At 58.6% G+C, this 18,700-nt stretch overlaps 6 protein-coding genes across 6 annotated transcripts; 1 reads left to right on the top strand and 5 right to left on the bottom strand.

The window, feature by feature from the left end:
- Nucleotides 1-202: 202 nt before the first annotated feature.
- BJ171DRAFT_517448 (uncharacterized protein) lies at nucleotides 203-3,142 on the bottom strand. Its single transcript, XM_053112137.1, has 7 exons — nucleotides 2,904-3,142; nucleotides 2,641-2,789; nucleotides 2,431-2,520; nucleotides 1,424-2,350; nucleotides 988-1,292; nucleotides 508-864; nucleotides 203-401 (listed from the first exon to the last, which is right to left on the bottom strand). Exons 1-7 carry the CDS (start codon nucleotides 3,021-3,023, stop codon nucleotides 358-360), a joined length of 1,992 nt encoding a protein of 663 aa, XP_052963653.1. The 5' UTR covers nucleotides 3,024-3,142; the 3' UTR covers nucleotides 203-357.
- Nucleotides 3,143-3,166: 24 nt separating this feature from the next.
- Nucleotides 3,167-5,308, bottom strand: BJ171DRAFT_517445 (Rho GTPase activation protein). Its single transcript, XM_053112136.1, has 5 exons — nucleotides 4,825-5,308; nucleotides 4,444-4,623; nucleotides 4,054-4,257; nucleotides 3,602-3,888; nucleotides 3,167-3,496 (listed from the first exon to the last, which is right to left on the bottom strand). The coding sequence occupies exons 1-5, from the start codon at nucleotides 5,096-5,098 to the stop codon at nucleotides 3,395-3,397; spliced, it is 1,047 nt and encodes a 348-aa protein (XP_052963652.1). The 5' UTR covers nucleotides 5,099-5,308; the 3' UTR covers nucleotides 3,167-3,394.
- A 3,747-nt stretch (nucleotides 5,309-9,055) lies between these two features.
- On the top strand, nucleotides 9,056-11,395 carry BJ171DRAFT_517443 (SGF29 tudor-like domain-containing protein). The gene is made up of 8 exons (XM_053112135.1): nucleotides 9,056-9,616; nucleotides 9,799-9,892; nucleotides 10,000-10,064; nucleotides 10,297-10,372; nucleotides 10,530-10,652; nucleotides 10,760-10,810; nucleotides 10,966-11,113; nucleotides 11,233-11,395. The coding sequence occupies exons 1-8, from the start codon at nucleotides 9,421-9,423 to the stop codon at nucleotides 11,344-11,346; spliced, it is 867 nt and encodes a 288-aa protein (XP_052963651.1). The 5' UTR covers nucleotides 9,056-9,420; the 3' UTR covers nucleotides 11,347-11,395.
- A 26-nt stretch (nucleotides 11,396-11,421) lies between these two features.
- Nucleotides 11,422-12,447, bottom strand: BJ171DRAFT_517441 (ribosomal protein S12/S23-domain-containing protein). Its single transcript, XM_053112134.1, has 2 exons — nucleotides 11,794-12,447; nucleotides 11,422-11,522 (listed from the first exon to the last, which is right to left on the bottom strand). Exons 1-2 carry the CDS (start codon nucleotides 12,400-12,402, stop codon nucleotides 11,460-11,462), a joined length of 672 nt encoding a protein of 223 aa, XP_052963650.1. The 5' UTR covers nucleotides 12,403-12,447; the 3' UTR covers nucleotides 11,422-11,459.
- A 798-nt stretch (nucleotides 12,448-13,245) lies between these two features.
- Nucleotides 13,246-14,437, bottom strand: BJ171DRAFT_517437 (uncharacterized protein). The gene is made up of 2 exons (XM_053112133.1): nucleotides 14,319-14,437; nucleotides 13,246-14,091 (listed from the first exon to the last, which is right to left on the bottom strand). The coding sequence occupies exon 2, from the start codon at nucleotides 14,019-14,021 to the stop codon at nucleotides 13,569-13,571; it is 453 nt and encodes a 150-aa protein (XP_052963649.1). The 5' UTR covers nucleotides 14,022-14,091; nucleotides 14,319-14,437; the 3' UTR covers nucleotides 13,246-13,568.
- Nucleotides 14,438-15,175: 738 nt separating this feature from the next.
- Nucleotides 15,176-17,804, bottom strand: BJ171DRAFT_200770 (uncharacterized protein). The gene is made up of 8 exons (XM_053106266.1): nucleotides 17,417-17,804; nucleotides 17,178-17,242; nucleotides 16,988-17,036; nucleotides 16,702-16,887; nucleotides 16,346-16,504; nucleotides 16,048-16,185; nucleotides 15,548-15,896; nucleotides 15,176-15,404 (listed from the first exon to the last, which is right to left on the bottom strand). Exons 1-8 carry the CDS (start codon nucleotides 17,588-17,590, stop codon nucleotides 15,298-15,300), a joined length of 1,227 nt encoding a protein of 408 aa, XP_052963648.1. The 5' UTR covers nucleotides 17,591-17,804; the 3' UTR covers nucleotides 15,176-15,297.
- Between the last annotated feature and the right edge of the window lie 896 nt (nucleotides 17,805-18,700).

The raw sequence follows: 18,700 nt of genomic DNA, 5'->3' as shown, positions 1-18,700 counted from the left end.
GCTGGGTTGGGTCGTCGTGGTGCCCGTTGTGTTTGTCGGCAGCGGGGCCTGTCGTCCGCGGTGTCAACCGCCAGCAGTGCATGTTTCGGTGGGTTGAGCTCTGCAGCTCCGGCTATTGTCAGCGGCCCGCCTGCTGAACCTTACGGGTGTGAATGCATGCACAACCGTTCCCCACTTCATTCTTGCTTGGGTGCAACTCAAATGCTTCCTGCGCCAATGCTCGCGCCAGACCATGTATTTGACAGCGCCAGGCGGCTGCCGGCCATCGAGCAGTGGAGTTTGCATCCACAGCCCGGCCCGACCCGGCCCGGACCAACCCAATCGGAAAGATGGCCAACCCAGCCGCCACCGGGACGATCAAGCCTGATACGTCTGGCCCCGTATCTTGACAAAGACATAACCTGCAGATACACCACGTACTTGGTCAGAACAACTGCCGACGCCATATCAACTGCGTCCCAAGAGCATGCCGTCTCTCGAGTCGCCAATCGCCCATATTAATCTCACCGTTCTTCTGGGTCCACTGCTTGAACCGAACTTCGGCCTGCTCCCTCGTTGCGTGATCGGACGGATCGCCCTTCCACAGCCCAACGATGCAGCCGCCGCTGCCGCTGAGCTTGGCAGCAAATCCCATGGATCGCGCTTGGTTGACCAGGGTGTTGTTGTGGTATCCGATCACCTGCTCGCCGTAGATGCGTTTGCGGAGATCAAAGTTTCGATCCATGAGCTGCGCCAGGCCTGCATGATCGCGCTGTCGGAGGGCATCGTGCGCCTTGTCCGTGAGGGTTGCAAACTCCTTCATAGCCTCGACAACCTCCGAGTCGCCTGCGAGAAACCGTGCTTTGATGTTGTTATGGACCTTGCCTGAAGGAAGGATGTGCATCGATGCGGGTCAGAAAGCGGCAGTCCATCAGCCACAGCACACCACCAACCCGCCGCAAAACATCACCCATCACATCACCCGCCTCTGCATCATGACCTGCTTACCGCTGTCCTTTGGCTGGGCCACGTATGCAATCCACAAGTCGCGTGGAATGTACTGGAGCGGAATCTCCTCATAGCGGCCGTATTTTCGAGTATCCATCAGTTGCCGATCAAAGTCCATATACACGCATCCGCCGTATGCTTGGATGACCCGGTCTTGGTGGCCGGCCGAGATTCCGAGTTCGTCTTGCTCGGCAGAGAGTGCTATGTTCGCCAGCTCATGGCGGGGAATCGTCACTTCATAGTAGGACATGAGCGCCCGCAGTGTTGCCGTCACCATTGCAGAGCTTCCGGCCAGTCCCACTTGTCTGTTTGATCAGGCAAATCCACATGGGCATATCAGAAGCAGAAGAGGCAGAAGAAGGCTGTCCCACCCAAAGAACCACACCATAGCGACATGCTCCGCGGCCAGATGTCGCGCGAACTGGATCTGACTGACCTTGGAATGTTGGTTTCGTTGACGATGCTGAATCCTCCCTGCTTTAGCTTGATGCCATTCTGGTCACAGTAGCGTACAAACACCTGGATCGTGGCCAAGATGAGGCGGTTGGTTCCGTAGTATCCGTTCTTCAGACACGAGTTGAAGCACAGCCTGAGCGACGAGAACTCGGCTGGATCGCTCAGGGGATTGGGAAGAATATGAATGCTTGAATCGTCTCGGGATTCATTTGGACGCAGCGTCACTTGAGCCCAGTAGTTCGAGATCAAGACCGAGATGGTTTTGCCAAAGAATCCGTCGCTCGGGTTGCCAATGAGTCCGATTCGGGCATGTGCTTTGCCCACGATCTGGCGGCGACCCTCGTCCAGAGGCGCAGATCGAGTGGGACTGATGCATCGCTCCCGCTTGGAAGGGATCATTCGACAAACTTCACCCAGATAGAACTCCAGCTCGGGCAGATGCATCCACTTCCAGAAGGGCGAGTGGCCGGGCGATACTGAATATTGCACGATTGACTCTTGCTTGTTGACCGAGTGCATCAACCGCACAAAGTCGTTGGCTCCCGGTGGCTCCGGGAGCACTGCGGCATCCGATGCAGATGCTTGATGGCTGCGATAGAGGATCTGGACGGCCTCGGGATTGAAGTAGCTGAAGATGAGCCGCGAGGTTTGTGGATCGAGCTTGAGATCAGACAGTTCATGCATGGCGGCTGGGTCCCAGCCCCCTTCAAGCGAAAGCGTAAACGACGTCGATGCTGCATGCGAGCCTGCTTGGAATATGCTTTCGAACCGAGCATACAGCCGCAACTCCTCCCAGTCTTGGGCATTAAGTACAAAGTCGGAGGCGGTGACGAGCAGTCGACTGCGGGATTCGACGGGATCATCCAGGCGAGCAAAGACCTCGCCAAGGGCCGGCGATAGATTGGTGCTGCAAACGGAACGACCATGATCAGACCAGTTCGAGCGACCGACGCAAACGATGTCACCTTCGCTGCTGGCGGAACATACCCCAGCGGCTGCTGATCGACCACGCCAGTGTTGAGAATGTGATCAAGAGGGAACCCCTCCTCGACCGCCCATCGTTCGTAGTGGCCAAAGCTAGGCAAGAGAAGCGGGGATACGGTCAGCGATTCCGAGAGAACTCGGTACGGTGCGATGCAGCAGCAGCTCTGGTTTTGGCAAACCAGATCCGGCGATGTCGAAGGAATCGGGCCGTACGTTCGAGGATCCGTCACGATATAGGTGCAGATGGCCACAGGGCTTGCTTGCAAATGCGACCACCACCAAGAAAGCAGCGGCTTGCCACCGACAGGATAGAGGCCTTTGGGCACACCATACAGCTGGCGAGCGACTCTCTCGTTGGTGCTCTGTCCGGCGTCGACAGCAGCGCCACGAAGGAATCGAGCGTAAATGTCATACGTATCGGGCAGCAGGGCAGCATTCGATACCGATTTATGCAGTCCAGCGCAGCGAATGCTAACCTGCTTTGCGCTCTCCTCCAGCAGAGAGTAGCCTGTAGCCACGACGACGCAGATGAGAGGAGTCGGGATGCGCTTGACCCGCTTGGACGGCGAGGACGGTGGCGAGATATGCTCGGCCATACGATGCTATGAATGAATGCGCAGAGTTCAACAGAGTTTGAGATACAGCAGTCTGGTAAGCCGCGACGGACAGGACCTGGCGAGCCTCTCGGTCGGGATCAAGACTGAGATCGAGATCGAGGCAGGGCCGGAGAACGAGCTGGGGGCGGGCTGTCGCAGGACCCTGGCGGGAACATGGGAATACGGATCCAGAGATACTTGGCTCGGCTCGCAGCACCAGCGACCGAGGATACTAGACCCCTGCTCTCCTCAACCGCAGCGACCATGGCAATATGGCAAACTGCTCCGAGGCGGGCAGATGGAGTGCGCACATCGCGATACTGTTCGCTGGACTGACTACAATCTGTATTGAGTCTATCGACTGTTCGCGATCATCCCGTTCGTGGCGACAGACTCGGGCGGGGTTGTGCTCGGTTCTTTGAGTGGGAGTGCTTTTTGGCCTCGTTGGCTCGTTCGATCAAGTAGTCCGGGATCTGCCAGGGCGGTTCATATCAGTGCGACACCCGACAATAAAGCTCCTCGCTCATCCAGGCATCCCACCAGCAGATGCGGCCCCAGCGGATGGCAAAGCAACGCACCTGCCAGAGCTCCTGGTGGTATTGGATCATGCAGTCAACCACATCGGCCGCGGCGTTAGTGTGTGCAATGGCGTCGACGTCCAGTTTCTTGTTGCTCGGAGGCGCCTGGAGGATGTTGGGTCCAAAGACGATCGCCAGATTGGAGCTTGTCATCGAGTTTAGGTCCGAGAGTGCCGCGACCTCAGCCAGAAAGCCCAGCAAGAACTGCAAGGTAGTCCGGTGCACCGTGGGCAGTAGACAGATCAGCAGTCGCAGGGCCTTGACTTTCAGCGAAGCCTCCGAGGTGTCTGGCAGGAGTTCATTGCACAGGGTGGAGGGGGCGACCCAGTTAGTCAACGAACGAGCGAGCGAGGATCACATCCAGTCCGTCCTGCTCGGTGGTGCAGTCGAGATGACAATATCCGTGCAGGCACAGGTCTATCCCGACTCTGGTAAACAGAAGAGACACTCACTAGCCACGGATATGAACACCGGGTATAGCTTGTAAGTCAACAGCGGCTCTCGCAGCTCCCGCAGGAAGGCCTTGAAGACAATCGATATATCATTCGGCGGTATCTTGTCAAAATCGATTTCTTCGCCGCTGTCAATCCTCCGGCGAAGCTCCTTGGCATTTTGCTGATTTCCTGCCACCCGGAAAATGCCGTTGGATCGTATTCCTGGCCACAGGGAGGAGCCCCAGTTGCTTGGGTTGAGACCGAGGACGAGAGCCAGTACGCAAGCGGCCAGTCACAGTTCATGGCTATCCGGATCGCTCTCTGACCCAGCACATCCCTTGCAGACACCCTGAATCCAGCAGAGTGACATGGCGACCGCTACCGGTGCCCGGGGACAACGGTGCTTACCGTTCTTCTCGAGCGCCATTACACACTTGACCACGATTGTCGGCACGGAGTGGATCCCGGCATACTCATTTCCGCTTGCCAGATGCTCGAGCGCAGCTCCAAAAACCGGTGTCGGAGCACCACTTCCTGGCGGGCCAACGTATCCAGAGCTCGATTTGACATCCCGGACTTTGGACGATTCTAGTGGAAATATTCACACCCAATAGAAAGACGATCCGACAGCATGAGTGACCGAGGTTCATGGACGCGAGTCAGCCCCAGCTCACCCACGACGATGCCGAGGACTCGATCATCCGGAGCAGGCCGACAACAGACGCCTCATTCTGCGCAGAGTTGCCCGAAGCAGAAGCGGAGTCAGCACCAAGGAAATCCAATACTTGCTCTTTCCAATCATCCGCATGATCTTCTTCAGGGTCGACTCTTTGCTCGAGCATAGCTTGGGTATCAGTTGGCTTGCTTCCATCAAGCTATTTTCCTCCATCAGCGAGACCAACTCGGACACGATGATCGCTCTGAGCTTGGCTTCGTCTTCCGATGTGATCCCGTTTGCTGTGGTCCCTGTGGTCGCTGTCGTTGTCACGCTGTCCCTCTGATGGATTCCGAGTCCCGTCCACAAGCAGGGGTGAGGCGTTTGATCGAATGGGAAGGTGAACATTCGGTCATCGAGAGGAATTCAGTCCGCAAGGCGATATACGGGCCACTAGGAGTTAGTCGTCGCTCATACATGCAGGCTGCGATCGCTGGGCTTTAAATCACAGGCCTGCACAATGACAGCACGAAGCTTTGAAGCAATCGTGAAACCAGCGTGCAACAGGCGATAGCCGAGATATCGAATGGGCTTCAAGAACAAAGAACAATGGCAGCCACTTTGCACAGCAACACAGGCATATGTTTCCACATGCGCCGCAGTCCATCCCTCGCCTTCGCCCTCGCCGAAGCAACTTACTCGGCTATGGGGCTCCGACAGATAAAGCCGTTGCTCGACAAGCGAATCTGTCGTCGACTCTCCTTCTCCTAGAATTGATGACCCCGTGTCGCACTCTGTCCGCATGCGCCCCACGCTCGGCGATGTCGAGCGCAGGAGGAGCGGCTTGCTTTGTCCCGAGGTGGCCGATCCATATTGTGCGTGTGAAGCCACGGGCGAGTCAGGACTCACTTTGAGGTAGGAGCCCCGATTTCGGACCATGTCCATAAGGCTGCCGGGCTCGTCGCTGAGGCCAGAGTAGGATCGACGGAGCTGTGGCGACGCTGTAGCAGAGGGGCCGTCGGATGCGGACATGGAGTATGTCGAGCTCTTCCTGAATTTGGGCGGACGCCCCATCAGTGACATGAGAGACTTCTTGGGGCTCGTCCCTGAATCGGCAGCATCTTCACCCCGCTCGGTGGGCCCGGGTTCGATCTTGTCTGGAATGCTCAGCCGAGTTGGTGATGCTGGGTTGCTGTCGGACTGGTGGCCGGCCTCATGATAATGACCGTGGTGATGATTACTGTGGCGGCTCTCGCGATGGTACTGTGTTTCCGAGTTTTGGCGACTCCCACGATGAGACTGAGTCTCCGAGCTCTGACGGCTATCTCGAACTTGGTGCGTCTCTGAGTTTTGACGGCTGTCCCGGGCGTGTTGGGTTTCAGAGCTCTGGCGGCGGCAATAAATCTCAGAGTTCTGACGGCTCTTGGGGCGCTGCTGCTGTGGAACCGAGACCAGCTCAATGCCCGAAGATATGCTGTCGAGCCGGGGCTTGGAATCGGAGAACAGCCCGATTGGAGATGACTTGGCGGTGGTGCTTTGGGTTGACAGTGCGCTGTCTCGCTGAGACGTTTCGCTGCTCTCTGCGACTTGGCTTGGTGAATTGCCGGACTCTGCTGTGGCAGCGCTTGAGCGAGCCACACTCTGTTTGGCTTGAGGTTCGCTGGCCGTGTCGCTCTGGGCGGCCGTATTGGGTTGAACAGCATCTCCAGGCACCACGAGAGGCACCTCCGAGTCCTGTCCCAGCGAGGCCACTTCGCGCTGAGGCGAATCGGACATCGCAGGCTCGGTTGGGCTGGGGTAATCGAGCGGCCCGGTGACTGGAGCCACTTGCTGTTGCTTGATCGACTCGACCCTGTTGATGGTGATTTCGATCGCCAACTCTTCTCGGGCGCTTTCGAAACTCAGCTCTTGCACTGCGGCAGCGATGTTCTGCAGAGCCGGGGTGGCATATCCGTCTTCAGAGTAGTTCCAGCTAGTCGACTTTGTCAAATCGCCGCTCATCGTTTGTGTCATGAGCAAATCCTTGGATCCTTCAGTTGGCGTCACATCCGTCACCAGTACACTGTCCTTGCGAGTCGATACTGGCTCGCTTTCGGAAGGATGGGAGACGCTCAAGATGCTGGTCGAGAGACCTTCGCTTGGAGAGAGAGCACCCGATGTCGACGGAGCCAGTACGTTCTGCGCCGAGGCTCGGTTCAGGAGCTCATCCACCTGCAGTATCACAGCCGAGGAAGCATTGTGGCTCATGAGCAATCTGGATACCACGATATCAGCGGCTCCATCAATCAGAGGGATGATCGACATGCATTACCCGATCCACTGAAGCCTTCCACTCCGAATAGAGACTCTCGTGCTCTTGGTTCAAATCGCTTGTGCTGAGCGATGCTCGCAGCCCAAACAGCCGCTTGGCATTCTTGATCTTGAGCTCAAAGTTGGCCTTGACAGAGTTCAGGACCTCCTTCCGCCGTTGCGCAAACATCTGGTCGACCTTGGCTCGGCCGGCGATGATCGAGTCCATTTGGCGCTTCTCCATGGCATCGCTTCTCTGGGCCCACTTGAAATCCTGTTCATGTCGACGCTTCTGCTCGTTGCGGAGCTCGGCCTCGAGTGTGCGGACCGCGGCCTCGACAGCATCCTCGTAGTCTCTCTGTGCAGATACGGCTTTTTTCCACTTTGAGATGTCGCTCAGCTCGTCGGCTGCCGAACCGTCTTTGAGTTTGGCCTGGGAAGCCTCAACCCCGATGCTGCTGGCGGAGGCAGGGCCGGTGGCAGATGCATTCCGGTTGCTCGCGGACGCTACGTTCTTCTTGGGCGACTCGCTCGCCTTGGACATGACCATGGTATGCAGCGACTCTCGCGACTGCCACTCTTTCGGCTTGGAGAGAGCATCTTTTACCGCCGGCTGGTCTTTTGCGTTGCGGACCGAGTCGCCCGACTTGGATGCCTGCTCCTGGCTTGCGGCGAGTGAGTCCTTTGATCCCACGACTCGTCCCCGCGGCTCGGTCTCGTTCCTGAGTTTTGCGCTGACGAAGGCTAGTGAGTCTTTAGATCCGCTCTTGGTCCTGTTGAGTCTCTGGACATCGCTGACCAGATCTTGGCTGCGACGCCGACTGAGCTCGACTCCCTTGAGCGAGGGATCCCTGGACGGCATGACCTCCTTGGATAGCCACTCCTTCTTGACCGAGTGGAAATCGGCCGAGGTCGTGGGAACCTCCTTGTGGGCCAAGTCGTTGTTGGAGCCCAGCAGCGATTCTCGAGATCCCTTTCGGGCAAGGTCGCTGCTGCTGAGAGTGACATTGCGGCGGAGAAGCGATGGAGAGCCACCAACGACCTTTTGTTGAGCCTGGTTGTGCCGAGCGATTTCCTCCTTGACCAGGGAGCGGACTGATGATGCAGGATTGAAGATGCCGTTGTCGGGGAGCGCCTCAAGCTGGTTCTGGGAACTCTGTCGAGGGCCAGAGTTGGTCCATTGGCCCGTACGATGCGGAAGCCAATGGGAGCAGGCCGACAGCCGTGTGAATCGGGGCAAGCCAATATATGAGAATTGTCGGTCAGAGAGAGTGCCCCCAAGAATGGACGGGACAGACGGGACGGCGATACCGACCAGCAACAACGGGCTTGCATACTTGCGATTACCAAGCATGTCCAAGACCATCGACTCACCTTGAGAGTATGGCTTTTGGAGGCCATGGCCGCCCACACTCGCACGAGTGAGAACAGAAGCGGTCGCTCAGCAGGTGTTCGGACACAAAGATGCGGCCAAATGCCACTCTTGCTGGCGAACTGAGTGTCTCTGAGGACTGCGGCCGACAGGGGAGGGCAATGCAGGCGGTATCAGGAATCGTTCGATTCGGGTGGGCCTCGTTCGTGTGTCGGCTTGCAGAACCCAGAGCTCGAGAACTGCACGAAAGGACCTGGACGCGCAAATGCAATGTCTGGAGGAATATACGGGCTGTCCGGCAGTAACAGCAAGGGTGAGCGCACGGCCCTGGGAAGGAGGAAGTCACAGCGCAATACAGGCGGGAAGGATTCGGTGCCCGCAGCACAGCAGAAAATGCAAAAGAAGCACTCGAGCCAGCGCTGCATTCGATTTCGCACATCGCTGGTGCACTGCGATTCGCAAACCGCGGGGCCTGCAAACAAACCACTGCCGATCAGAGTGCACGCCGGACTGCCACTGCTTGGTGCTTCGACAGAGCTCGCAAATCAGATGCTCCAGGCATGCAGATGGTATGCGAAAGCGCAGTGCATGTCTAACGAGTGTCCATTTCCTCGGTGGAAGTAACGCCTGGGAGAGAGACCGCAGTCGGCATTTGGCGTTCAAGCTCATCGCAGCGCTGCGAGCACCAGTCGATGTCGTTCAGCCAGGCGATCGTTCAGCCAGGCGATCGATCACCATTCGATCAGCATCATTCGATTCATCCACGCCGCTGGTCGTCCACAAGCCGACGAAGCCCGGGCCATGCGGCCGCCCAAATCATGCCGTCGTCTGACGCGGCCGACTGCTGTGCGCTCTGCCCAGATCTCCACCTGGTCATCCCCGATCTCGTTCCAGCATCGCCGCTGCCCCTCGCCTGCTTGGGTCTCAAGAACCGCCTCGGCCCTCTGCCCCTGTTCACCTGTCTCATCGGCCCATCGACCCGGCAGACTAGGTCTTGTCTGTCGCTGTTCAGCCGGCCACCCTGCTCCCCGCCGCCGATCCTCGTATCGGCAGCCCACCATCCTCGGCAATGAGAAAGTCCAGCCGATCGTCATCCATCGATCCAAGCTCGCTCTCTAGCTCGGCCTTGGTGGGCTTGCCTCTGCCAGACGATTCGTCGCTCTGGAACGAAGTCTCAGGCTCGCTGCTGCCTCCAGCACTGAACTACCAGAAACGAAACGAATCTCTGGTCTCCAAGCTCAACAAGGGCCATGGCAAACTGGCTGGTATGGGATGTCGTGGTTCTTGAGAGACACATGCAACACCGACAGTCGCCTCGGATGAGCTTTGTCGGTCTCGGACTGTTTCGGCTTGAAATAGGGGAGCGATGCCTGCCCATATTGCCTGTCGCATCGCTAACTCGCTCGAGGCGGGCGCTTGCATTTGCCCGTATTGGCTCGATGAGAAGGAATAGCAAAGACAAGGTCGCTGAAGCCCAAAGCGGCGCTCCAGATGCAAGACTTTTACACCAATCTGCTGAGCGGACTGAGAGAAGAAAAAGGGTGGGTCTGCTGCTCGGCGCTCTCAGGGCGACCCGGATGGTGCAGCCGCCCATCGCATGTGCCCTGTATTGATCCGTTGAATGCGGCTGTGATCGATCGATCTGCAGCTATTTGACCAAAATCCTCGGCAACATCGATACAATCCTCAAGAACCGCGAGAGCCTGGAGAATGGTGCGCATGCTGTGCAGCAGGGATGCATCCGTGCCCATGCCCAAGCGGGGGGCCTCGCCGACTATAGATTGATGTCGAAACTGCCCAGGCACAATCCTAACCACGCCGCTTCGGCCGCATTTACTCTTTCCATGCGCCAATACTGTCTTGCACTTCAATCCGCCGCTCATCGCTGTGTGCTCAACGCATTCCGATTCGCACGGGTTGATTTGCCCCCGCGCATGGCTCACAGAGGCCAAGAAGAAGAAACGGCGTGGAGACGATAAAGAGAAGGCCGGAAAGCCCGCGATCAGCAAGAAGCGTCGAACGTGAGTGACACCGATGCCAGCTGCAGAGGCCGATTCCCTGTTGGTCCAGCGAGCGGCACCGGCATGCACATGCATCATCATCACATAGATCGGTGAGTGAGCAAGCACGAGGATCCGAAACTCACTGCGCGATCATCACGGAAATCCATCTCGACAGCACGGGCGAATCGATCGACAATCCTTTGAATCTGGAATCGGGCGATCAAGTCGTCGTCCAGCCCGTGGCGAACAAGGAGTGGCTCTTGGCTCTTGTCCTGCGTTACATTCCGGAGAAACGAGTGTAAGTCATGGGCGTCGTCGCATTGCGTCGATGTGGCATATGGATGTCGCGGCTGGAGAGTGAACGCCATCCTCATCGAGCCATCGCTGGTCGTTCGTTCCCCGTAGCTACGAGGTTGAAGACGCCGAGGAAGACGAAGATAGGCCCGGAACTCGAAAGTAAGCACCTCGCGCCTGTAACTTCAGCTGATTCGCTTGTGCTCGATCCGTGACCAGACCATGCCGGCATGAATACGTTGTCTCAGGATATGCCGTTGATGCACCCTCTCTCCATGAACCTCCTGTGGATTTTATGGCTCCGTCGTGTGATGCAGCACCTACCTCTGCTCTGTCAAGACCATCATCCCGGTTCCCAAGGAGGGCGAGAGACGGGACGAGTTTCCACCAGGATACTCGGTCATTGCGCTGTATCCCGGCAGCAGCTGCTTCTACAGCGCCACCGTCATGGTTCCTCCGTCAAAGGTATGCGACACATCACTGGCGTGTGGCTCGGTTGGCCAGTTTCTCGGGATGGCCATGAGGTGCGCGCAGCTCACGGACGACCGCATTTCCAGATACTAACGGCCCTGCTGCACATCCAGAACAAGGATCCAGACTATCCCGGCGACTATATGGTCAAGTTCGACGACGACCAAGGGTTCGAAAGGGGAGTGGAGCCGCGGATGGTGTTGGAGCCGCCCAAGCGCCAAAAGTAAAAGGCCCTGCAAAAATTTTTGACGGCAATAGTGTATTTATTCAGACCGGTTCTGCCAGCGCCAAAGAGAGTTCATCGAGAGGACTCCAGGGAGGGGGATGAGAAAGTAGCGGACTACTTCTTGCCCTTCTTTCCGGCACCAGCACCAGCACCAGCACCGGCATCGCCCTTGGGTTTCTGCTCAAACCCGATGTGATGCAACGAGATGGATATCGATGTTGGACGGATGGTGCAATGCAGCGGTAACGAGGAAGGGGTTAGCGGCGATGATCGTCGTCCGAGTGTTGGATCAAGCAAACGAGCTTCTCTGGGACAGACCGAGTGCGAAGGACATGCGAAACGAGGCCGTGCGCATGCGCCTCCATCACAATGCAGTTCGATCCCGATGCGCCCGACAGCACTCGCAGAGCCGCACTTGCGTCTCTAAGACCACGCTCTTGTGACTGACCTTGCATCCGTACTTGGATCTCGAGATCACTCGGCCGACGACACCCTGGCAGTCCAGCTTGCCTCGAACGACCTTGTAGCGCACACCGGGACAATCCGAGACACGGCCGCCGCGGACGAGCACGACCGAGTGCTCTTGCAGGTTGTGGCCCTCTCCGGGGATGTATGCAATCACCATTTTGCCGGTCGTCAGCTTGACTCGACAGACCTTGCGTTGGGCCGAGTTGGGCTTCTTGGGCTTCATCGTGAAGACCTTAACGCAGACGCCGCGACGCTGGGGGCAGGCTTCAAGCGAGGGTGCGTTGGACTGCTTTGTCCGCTTGACCCGGCAGCCTCGAGTTACCTGGCTCAGAGTCGCATGAGACGATGGAGTCGAGTGGAACTGGTTTCGGAGGAGGAGGGCGACGGGGGAGGCGAGAACCGATGTGTTTGGGATGAAGCCGCCCGCTGGTCGGGACACGGCTCCGGCGCATCTGGCACCAACGAGAGTGGTCATCGTGCTGGGTCGCTGCGTGGCGACGGATGCGAACCACCGCGAAGACGGGCTGGCGCTGGAAGCCAGTGATCGGGCTGTGGTTTGTGAGAAAGCGGCGAGTCGCTGGGCGAGCATGGTGAGAGCGGATAAGGTGACGGTGGTGGTGGTGGTGGTGGTGGTGGTGGTGGTGGTGGCAGCGCACGAATCTTGGGTCAGATGCACTCGCTCGGTGGTTGCTGGATCTCGCGGCAGATGGATCGCCCACAGGATCGATCGCTGTGTGTTGGTGTCGGGATGCGCACGACCAGATGTGCACGATCGGGTGCTCAACAGAAGCGACCCATTTTTTTCTTTTGCTGCGAACGACCATGCACACGTGACGGCGATTCGAATGTGGTTGGCTTGCTGGGATGCTGCTTGAATGCGATACCGCTTGGATGCGACAACGATGCTGCTTGGATGCGACAACGATGCTGCTTGGATGCGATGCTGCCCAGATACCCGGATGCGGCCACATGCAAATCACCAAACCGAGTGGCTGTGATGTATGCGTCCCGGTCCCGAACAGGGATGTCGGCGCCAGCATGCAATGGGGTGGCAGTTCATGCATATCGACATCACAGATTCGGGACTGTGCCGATGCGAAACCGAGCTGGCCGCCGTCAACGGTGGCCATTCGCGAATGAGTGTGAAATTCGCTGCTCGGTATGTCATGAATCGACGTGACCCGATAGCTGCCGATCGTTTGCTGAAGGCGGTGGGTGCCAACCACGCAAGGATATTGTCACGGGGATCGTCAGGATGACACACAAGGATCGTCACGATGATGCATGAGCTGGTGGGCACCCAGCACCCAGCACCCAGCACCCAGCACCCAGCACCCAGCACCCAGCACCCAGCACTCGGCGCTCAGCCGTCCGCCGCAGATGCAGGTGCAGAAGCAGGTGCCCGAGCCGCAATACCGGCGGCAACGCAGAGCGACGAGCAAATGGAGTGAGTCTCGTGACGACACAAGTCTGTGAGGCGCCATGTGGCGGTCGTCGTCTCGGAGGCATCGTCAATGTACATGGCCCGGTCTCGGTTGTATTTCAACGGCAGGGATAAGACGCCGGTGTGACGGAGGGGAGGTGGAATTGTGGGGGTGGGGACAGTCGATGCCCAGGACGCAGAGGGGAGTATGTCCGAGACACGACCGCGGGCCATCAGGAGAGGCGATCAGAAGAGGCGGTCAGAAGAGGCGATCAAACCCGACGCAGCCAGTGGACATCCGAGCGGGCCGAGTGGCACACATTGATGGGCACTCAGTTGGACTGGATGTTGGTCCAGGCGGCCAGGGCGAGCGGCTTCTTGGTCTGGCAGGCCTCGCATTCGGTATTGTACAGCGGGTTTAGGTAGGTGCACGCGGAGCAGGCCCAGGGCTTGAGCTCGGGCGACAGGGCCTCCTGGGAGCCATGGGCTTCTTCGGCCGCGTGCTCCTCGGGAGTAATCACGCGGGCGACTCGGCCGACGGCACCCGAGATGAGCTCGACCTCGATGACGTTCGGGTGGATGTAGTTGTGGGTCAGGATCTGCTTGACGATGCCGACGGTCTGCTTGGCATGGTGCTGGGCGACCTCCTCGACCTCGGGATATTCGCCGTCGTCGCCCTTGCCGACGATGGCCACCCGGACGCCGGGCTTGACGACGCTCGTCGGGTTGGCATCGAAGGTGAAGTACTCGGTGGCGATCTGGTTGGCGACGGAAGAGCTGAGCATATCGGCGTCCTGCTGGACCTGAGCCGAGATCTTGATGGGGATGGCCTTTCCGTTTGACATGGCAAGTGGACTGGGGAGGAATGCGGGACACGCCGAAGCCGTTAGACAGGAGATCGGTGGCAACAGGGACGACAGCATCCGAGCAAGAGGCGGTGCGAGGCGGGAGTGAACATGATCGCTCATCCGGATCCGCTCCTGGAGCGATGGGGGTGGATCACGCCGAGACGGCAGAAGAGAACAAGCGATAGCTCCATATAAGATATGCGATGCTGTGAAGACTGGGGGGGGGGAGGCTACCTGCTGGAGTGGGGGGGGGGGTTACGCTGCGATGAGTTTGCGATGGATTGCGATGGATTGCGATGGGCTGCGACGGGTTGTGGGTGAGATATGACGGGCGAGATACGACGAGATGCAGGATGACACGGGACGAGGCACGTGTCGGGGTGGCAACGGCCGGGCACTCCTGGCTTTCCAGGGCGGGTGGAGACATGAACGGGAATGGAATGGGAACGGGACGGGAACGGGAATAGTGCGGTGGTGTCATGTCGCCCCCGCCTGCTGCGAGCAGCCCCACACGACCCACAACCAGGGAGCGGCAGGTCGGGTTGGCTCAACAGGAAATCCATGTTTCGATGAGATTGTATGAGGTATGGGGGGGGGGATCACACGAACAGCTTCGGACTGGCTGGCGTTGCCCAGGACCAGAGAAGAAAAGGATTGAAGGGGAAGACAAACTCTATCCCCTCTGCCCGCACATAAATACGATATTCGTCGATTCGTATTTAGACTCTTTCGAGAGCAGGCTCGCTGCTCCGTTTCGTGGTAGAAAGGCGGGAACGAGGAATGGAGAGTAAAGAAAAATGTGTCAAGAAGGGGGGGGGAAAACAGAATGATTTGGGATCGGGAGGGAGGCTCCACACCAATGCATCGGCGTGAGTGAAAATATGGAGCGACGGATGGGTCCATGAGCCCTTGCAGATGACGGTCTGGCAGATCTTGAGAGCAGAAACAAACGTGAGCGAATAACTCCATGGAGGTTGAGGATGGCGGCGGCGTGGAGCGTGATCAGGGGCAGAATCACCAAATCAGTTCGTCGGCAGCATAGATGGAATGCGAGTGGGGGGCCGAAGAGAACAAGAAGGTACTGCAAAATCTAGGAACTTTAGCGGAGTGTATGGAACTCGGTGGAGTCGAGACGGGGAGGAGAGGAGTTGGAGGTGGGCAAGATCAGGGGGGTGAGTTTTGAGGGTGGATAGGCCTGGCAGCAAAGCTTGCTTTAGTTGGTGACAACGAAGCCCTTCTTGCCCTCGAGAGCAATGTACTCCAGGTCGTCGACACCGGGCTGGTACTCGCACTGGCCATTGCCCGAGTTGAAGACATAGTCTGATGGGAGGGGAAACCGTTGTCGAATGTATACAGAGAGCGTCTGGCGTTAGGACTCAAGGCAGCAGAATCAACTGTTCCGGCTCAGCTCGACTCGACGGCTGTCTCTCCCGCAGAGGACTGGGCAGCGTCGACACACTCACCCTTGGAGCATTCGCAGCGACCGAGGACACAAATCCACTGGCTGTTGGGCTTGCAGTCGTAGGTCTGGCTGGTGTAGGGGCTGGGGCACTGAACGTGGCCGTTGCTGTCGACGTAGGGCTCGTTGGACACACTGGTCGAGTTGGACGAGTCGTAGGTGATGTCGGTGGAGTTGGACGAGTCGTAAGTGATGTCGGTGGAGTTGGAGGACTCGAAGGACTCGGCGATCAGGACCTTGGCCTGGTTGCTACCGCAGTAGGCAGAGGTGGTGCCACACCAGCCGTACTTGCTGCAGCACTGGCCGTTCGAGCACTTGCCGTTGCCGACCTTGCCGCTACCGCAGGAACCGCTCTGATAAAGGAAATGAGGTACGTCAGATGAATGAGCAGATGCGCGAATGGATGAGGAAGAGCAAGTGATCGGAGGGGGGGAAGGTGGTTCCGGAAGAGCCAGACCCCAGGCAACAGCAAATGACCAATGGCAAATGGCATCCGAAACCTACACCCGACGATCCAGGGGAGGAGGCAGGGGCGCGGTTGTTGCAGTGGGCAGCGTCATTGGCGCACCAGCCGTACTTGCTGCAGCAAGTACCGTCGGCACAGATACCGTTGCCGACTTTGCCGTTGCCGCAAGAGCCGCCCTGGTGTGGGTGCGATGTATGGAGGAAGGCGAGGAATGCAGCTGAGGATGAGGAAAGGGCGGAGACGACGGAGCAGGACGAAACGGACAGGGCCACGATAACATCGCCCAAGATGCGGAGGAAGGAGAGGATCGACACATGCATCCCGTTCGGTACTTACGCTGGAGGGAGGAGGAGGAGGAGGGGGAGGCGGGGGCGACGAAGGAGTCTTGCTGCCACAGTAGGCAGTGCCGGTACCACACCAGCCGTACTTGCTGCAGCAAGTGCCATCGGAGCACTTGCCGTTGCCGACGTTGCCGTTGCCACAGTATCCGTTGCTCTGTTCGAGAAATACAGCGGTGTCAGGATCATCCGTTCGTTCGAGAGCATGTTGCTGATGCCGACAGAGGTGCTGCTGCCACGACTACCGCCCGACGACAAGCATGGTGGCCGATCTGAATGATCTAAACGACTTGATAGGCAGGTCTATGGTCATGGCGCTATCGGTTTGGATTCGACCGTCAGGCCGATACTCACAGAGGGAGGAGGAGGAGGAGGAGAGTGGGGCGGAGGAGGAGCAGGGCTGCCGTTGATGTTGGCCCAGCCGTGACCGTTGCATCCGGGGTCGTAGGTCATACTCCACTGGATGTCAATGACGCCCTGGGAGAGCGGGCCGAGCTGCGCAAAGGCATCGGGCGACAGGTCGAGATGGCCATAGGGACACTGATGGCGGCGGACAGACGGAGACGAGGGTGAGCCAAGCGAGCACTTCCAGCGCGGATGCATCAAGAACAACCACAGAGCAACATGGCGATGGACTTACATCAGCATCAGGGCACTCATCGACAATAGGGACATAGACGAGGACTTTGCTGTTGGCCGAGACAGACGCAAGCAGTCAGAATGCTGGTACAGCAGCAAGGTCACCAGGCAAGGCCGCCAGCAAGATCACCAGCGGCAGGACCAGGGATGGGCCAGATGCAGATATGGGGGCCAAGGGACGTGAGCATTACCCGGCCGCGTTGGAGACGGTTGCGCAGTAGCCGCAGTAGGCACCGCTGCTCCACTGGGTGTGAGACTGGGCACGCAGATCAGAGAGACAGGGCCGTGAGCATCCTGGGCGAGCAATGCAATGCAAGCATTCGAAGCAAACAGCGGCGCCATGGGCAGAGGACCACATGGACCACATGGACCGCATGGCACATGAACTGCATGGCCAGCCCACGGGCACCAAAACAGAAGGCCGACTTACGATGGCAGCGTAGTAGTGCGGGTTGGTGGGGTAGATCTTGTAGCAAGCGCCGGGGGTCTTGGGCGACGGCGAGGCAGCACCGTCGGATCCGTCACCGTAGTAAGTGGCGGTGCCGGTAAACTGGTAGGCATTGGCCAAGGCGGCCGCGCCGAGGAGAGCAAACGCTGAGCGCATGGGAGCAGGAGCAGGAGGCGATAGAGTGTTCGGCAGCGTTTGGCAGCGTTTTGCAGCGTTCGGAGGCGGGTGCCTGGGTTCTGCCCTCGAGAATCGGATGGAAGCGGGTGGAGGACGGCGAGAGGCGAGCGAATTTATGGGAAGGGCCGCAAAGGGACAGCGAGTGTTTTTCTGCAGGAGAACCAATGTGCACAAGCGAACAGTCGGGCTGGGGCCCGCGTTGGCGACGAAGGCCGTTTGGGACACAAGGCAGCACGGCGGCCAATCGCAACCCAAACCCAACCACGCAGCGATCGCGGGAAAGACCGGCGCGGGCGATGTTGTTCAGTTGCGGGATGTTGTTAAGTTGCGGGACGTTGTTCATTTGCAGGGTGTTGTTCATTTGCGGGTGTTGTCAAGTTGCAAGATGTTGTGCAGTTGCGGGATATCGAGCGGCGGATGCGGCAGGCGGAGACATGAACAGGGACTGCGAGGGACTGCGAGGGACTGCGAGGGACTGCGAGGGACTGCGAGGGACTGCAGTCCCTGGCGGACTATCCTCTTGGCCGGCGGATAGAGGCAAGGAAAAGCAGCTGGCCACCGCTGGGTTCGACTGGCGGATCTGATGTCGGCGCAAATGAGCGCTGCCGCCACGTCTCTGCTGGATGTCTTGGACAATCAATTACTTTCGGCAATCACTCTCGACAACCTGTCTCTGCAACAGCCAGCTTCCTGTGGCGACAGACACAACCACCCAGCATCCCAGAGGCGTCCGGCCCGCCTTCGCCCCGCGTCCGACCCATATCACCAGGCCCTGCTTACTGTTCTGGCTTGCTGTTCGCTCAGCGTTTCGGAATTCCCACGGGCAGCAACACCCAGTCCCATCCAAGGCGGGATACTGCAACACAAGCCGCGTTCGGCGTCGTTCGCACGCTTCGTGCGGGACTCCCCCCTCGGCCGCCAATGCCGTGCCGCCGTGCTTGTTGGCGGGTGTCCCAGAGAGATTGTATCCCCCCAGCAGGATGGAACGGGTCGTTCACCGCTTGCTTTCCCACCTGCACCGCTGCCGGCCTGGCCCGCAGCGAGGCCCTATTTGCGACGGGCTGCAGATGCCCCATCTGCTGTCTCGAC

Source organism: Polychytrium aggregatum (genome assembly GCF_025602895.1).
Source record: "Polychytrium aggregatum strain JEL109 chromosome Unknown BJ171scaffold_38, whole genome shotgun sequence".
NCBI lineage: Eukaryota > Fungi > Chytridiomycota > Chytridiomycetes > Polychytriales > Polychytrium > Polychytrium aggregatum.
This window is presented reverse-complemented; position numbering and strand designations above follow the sequence as displayed.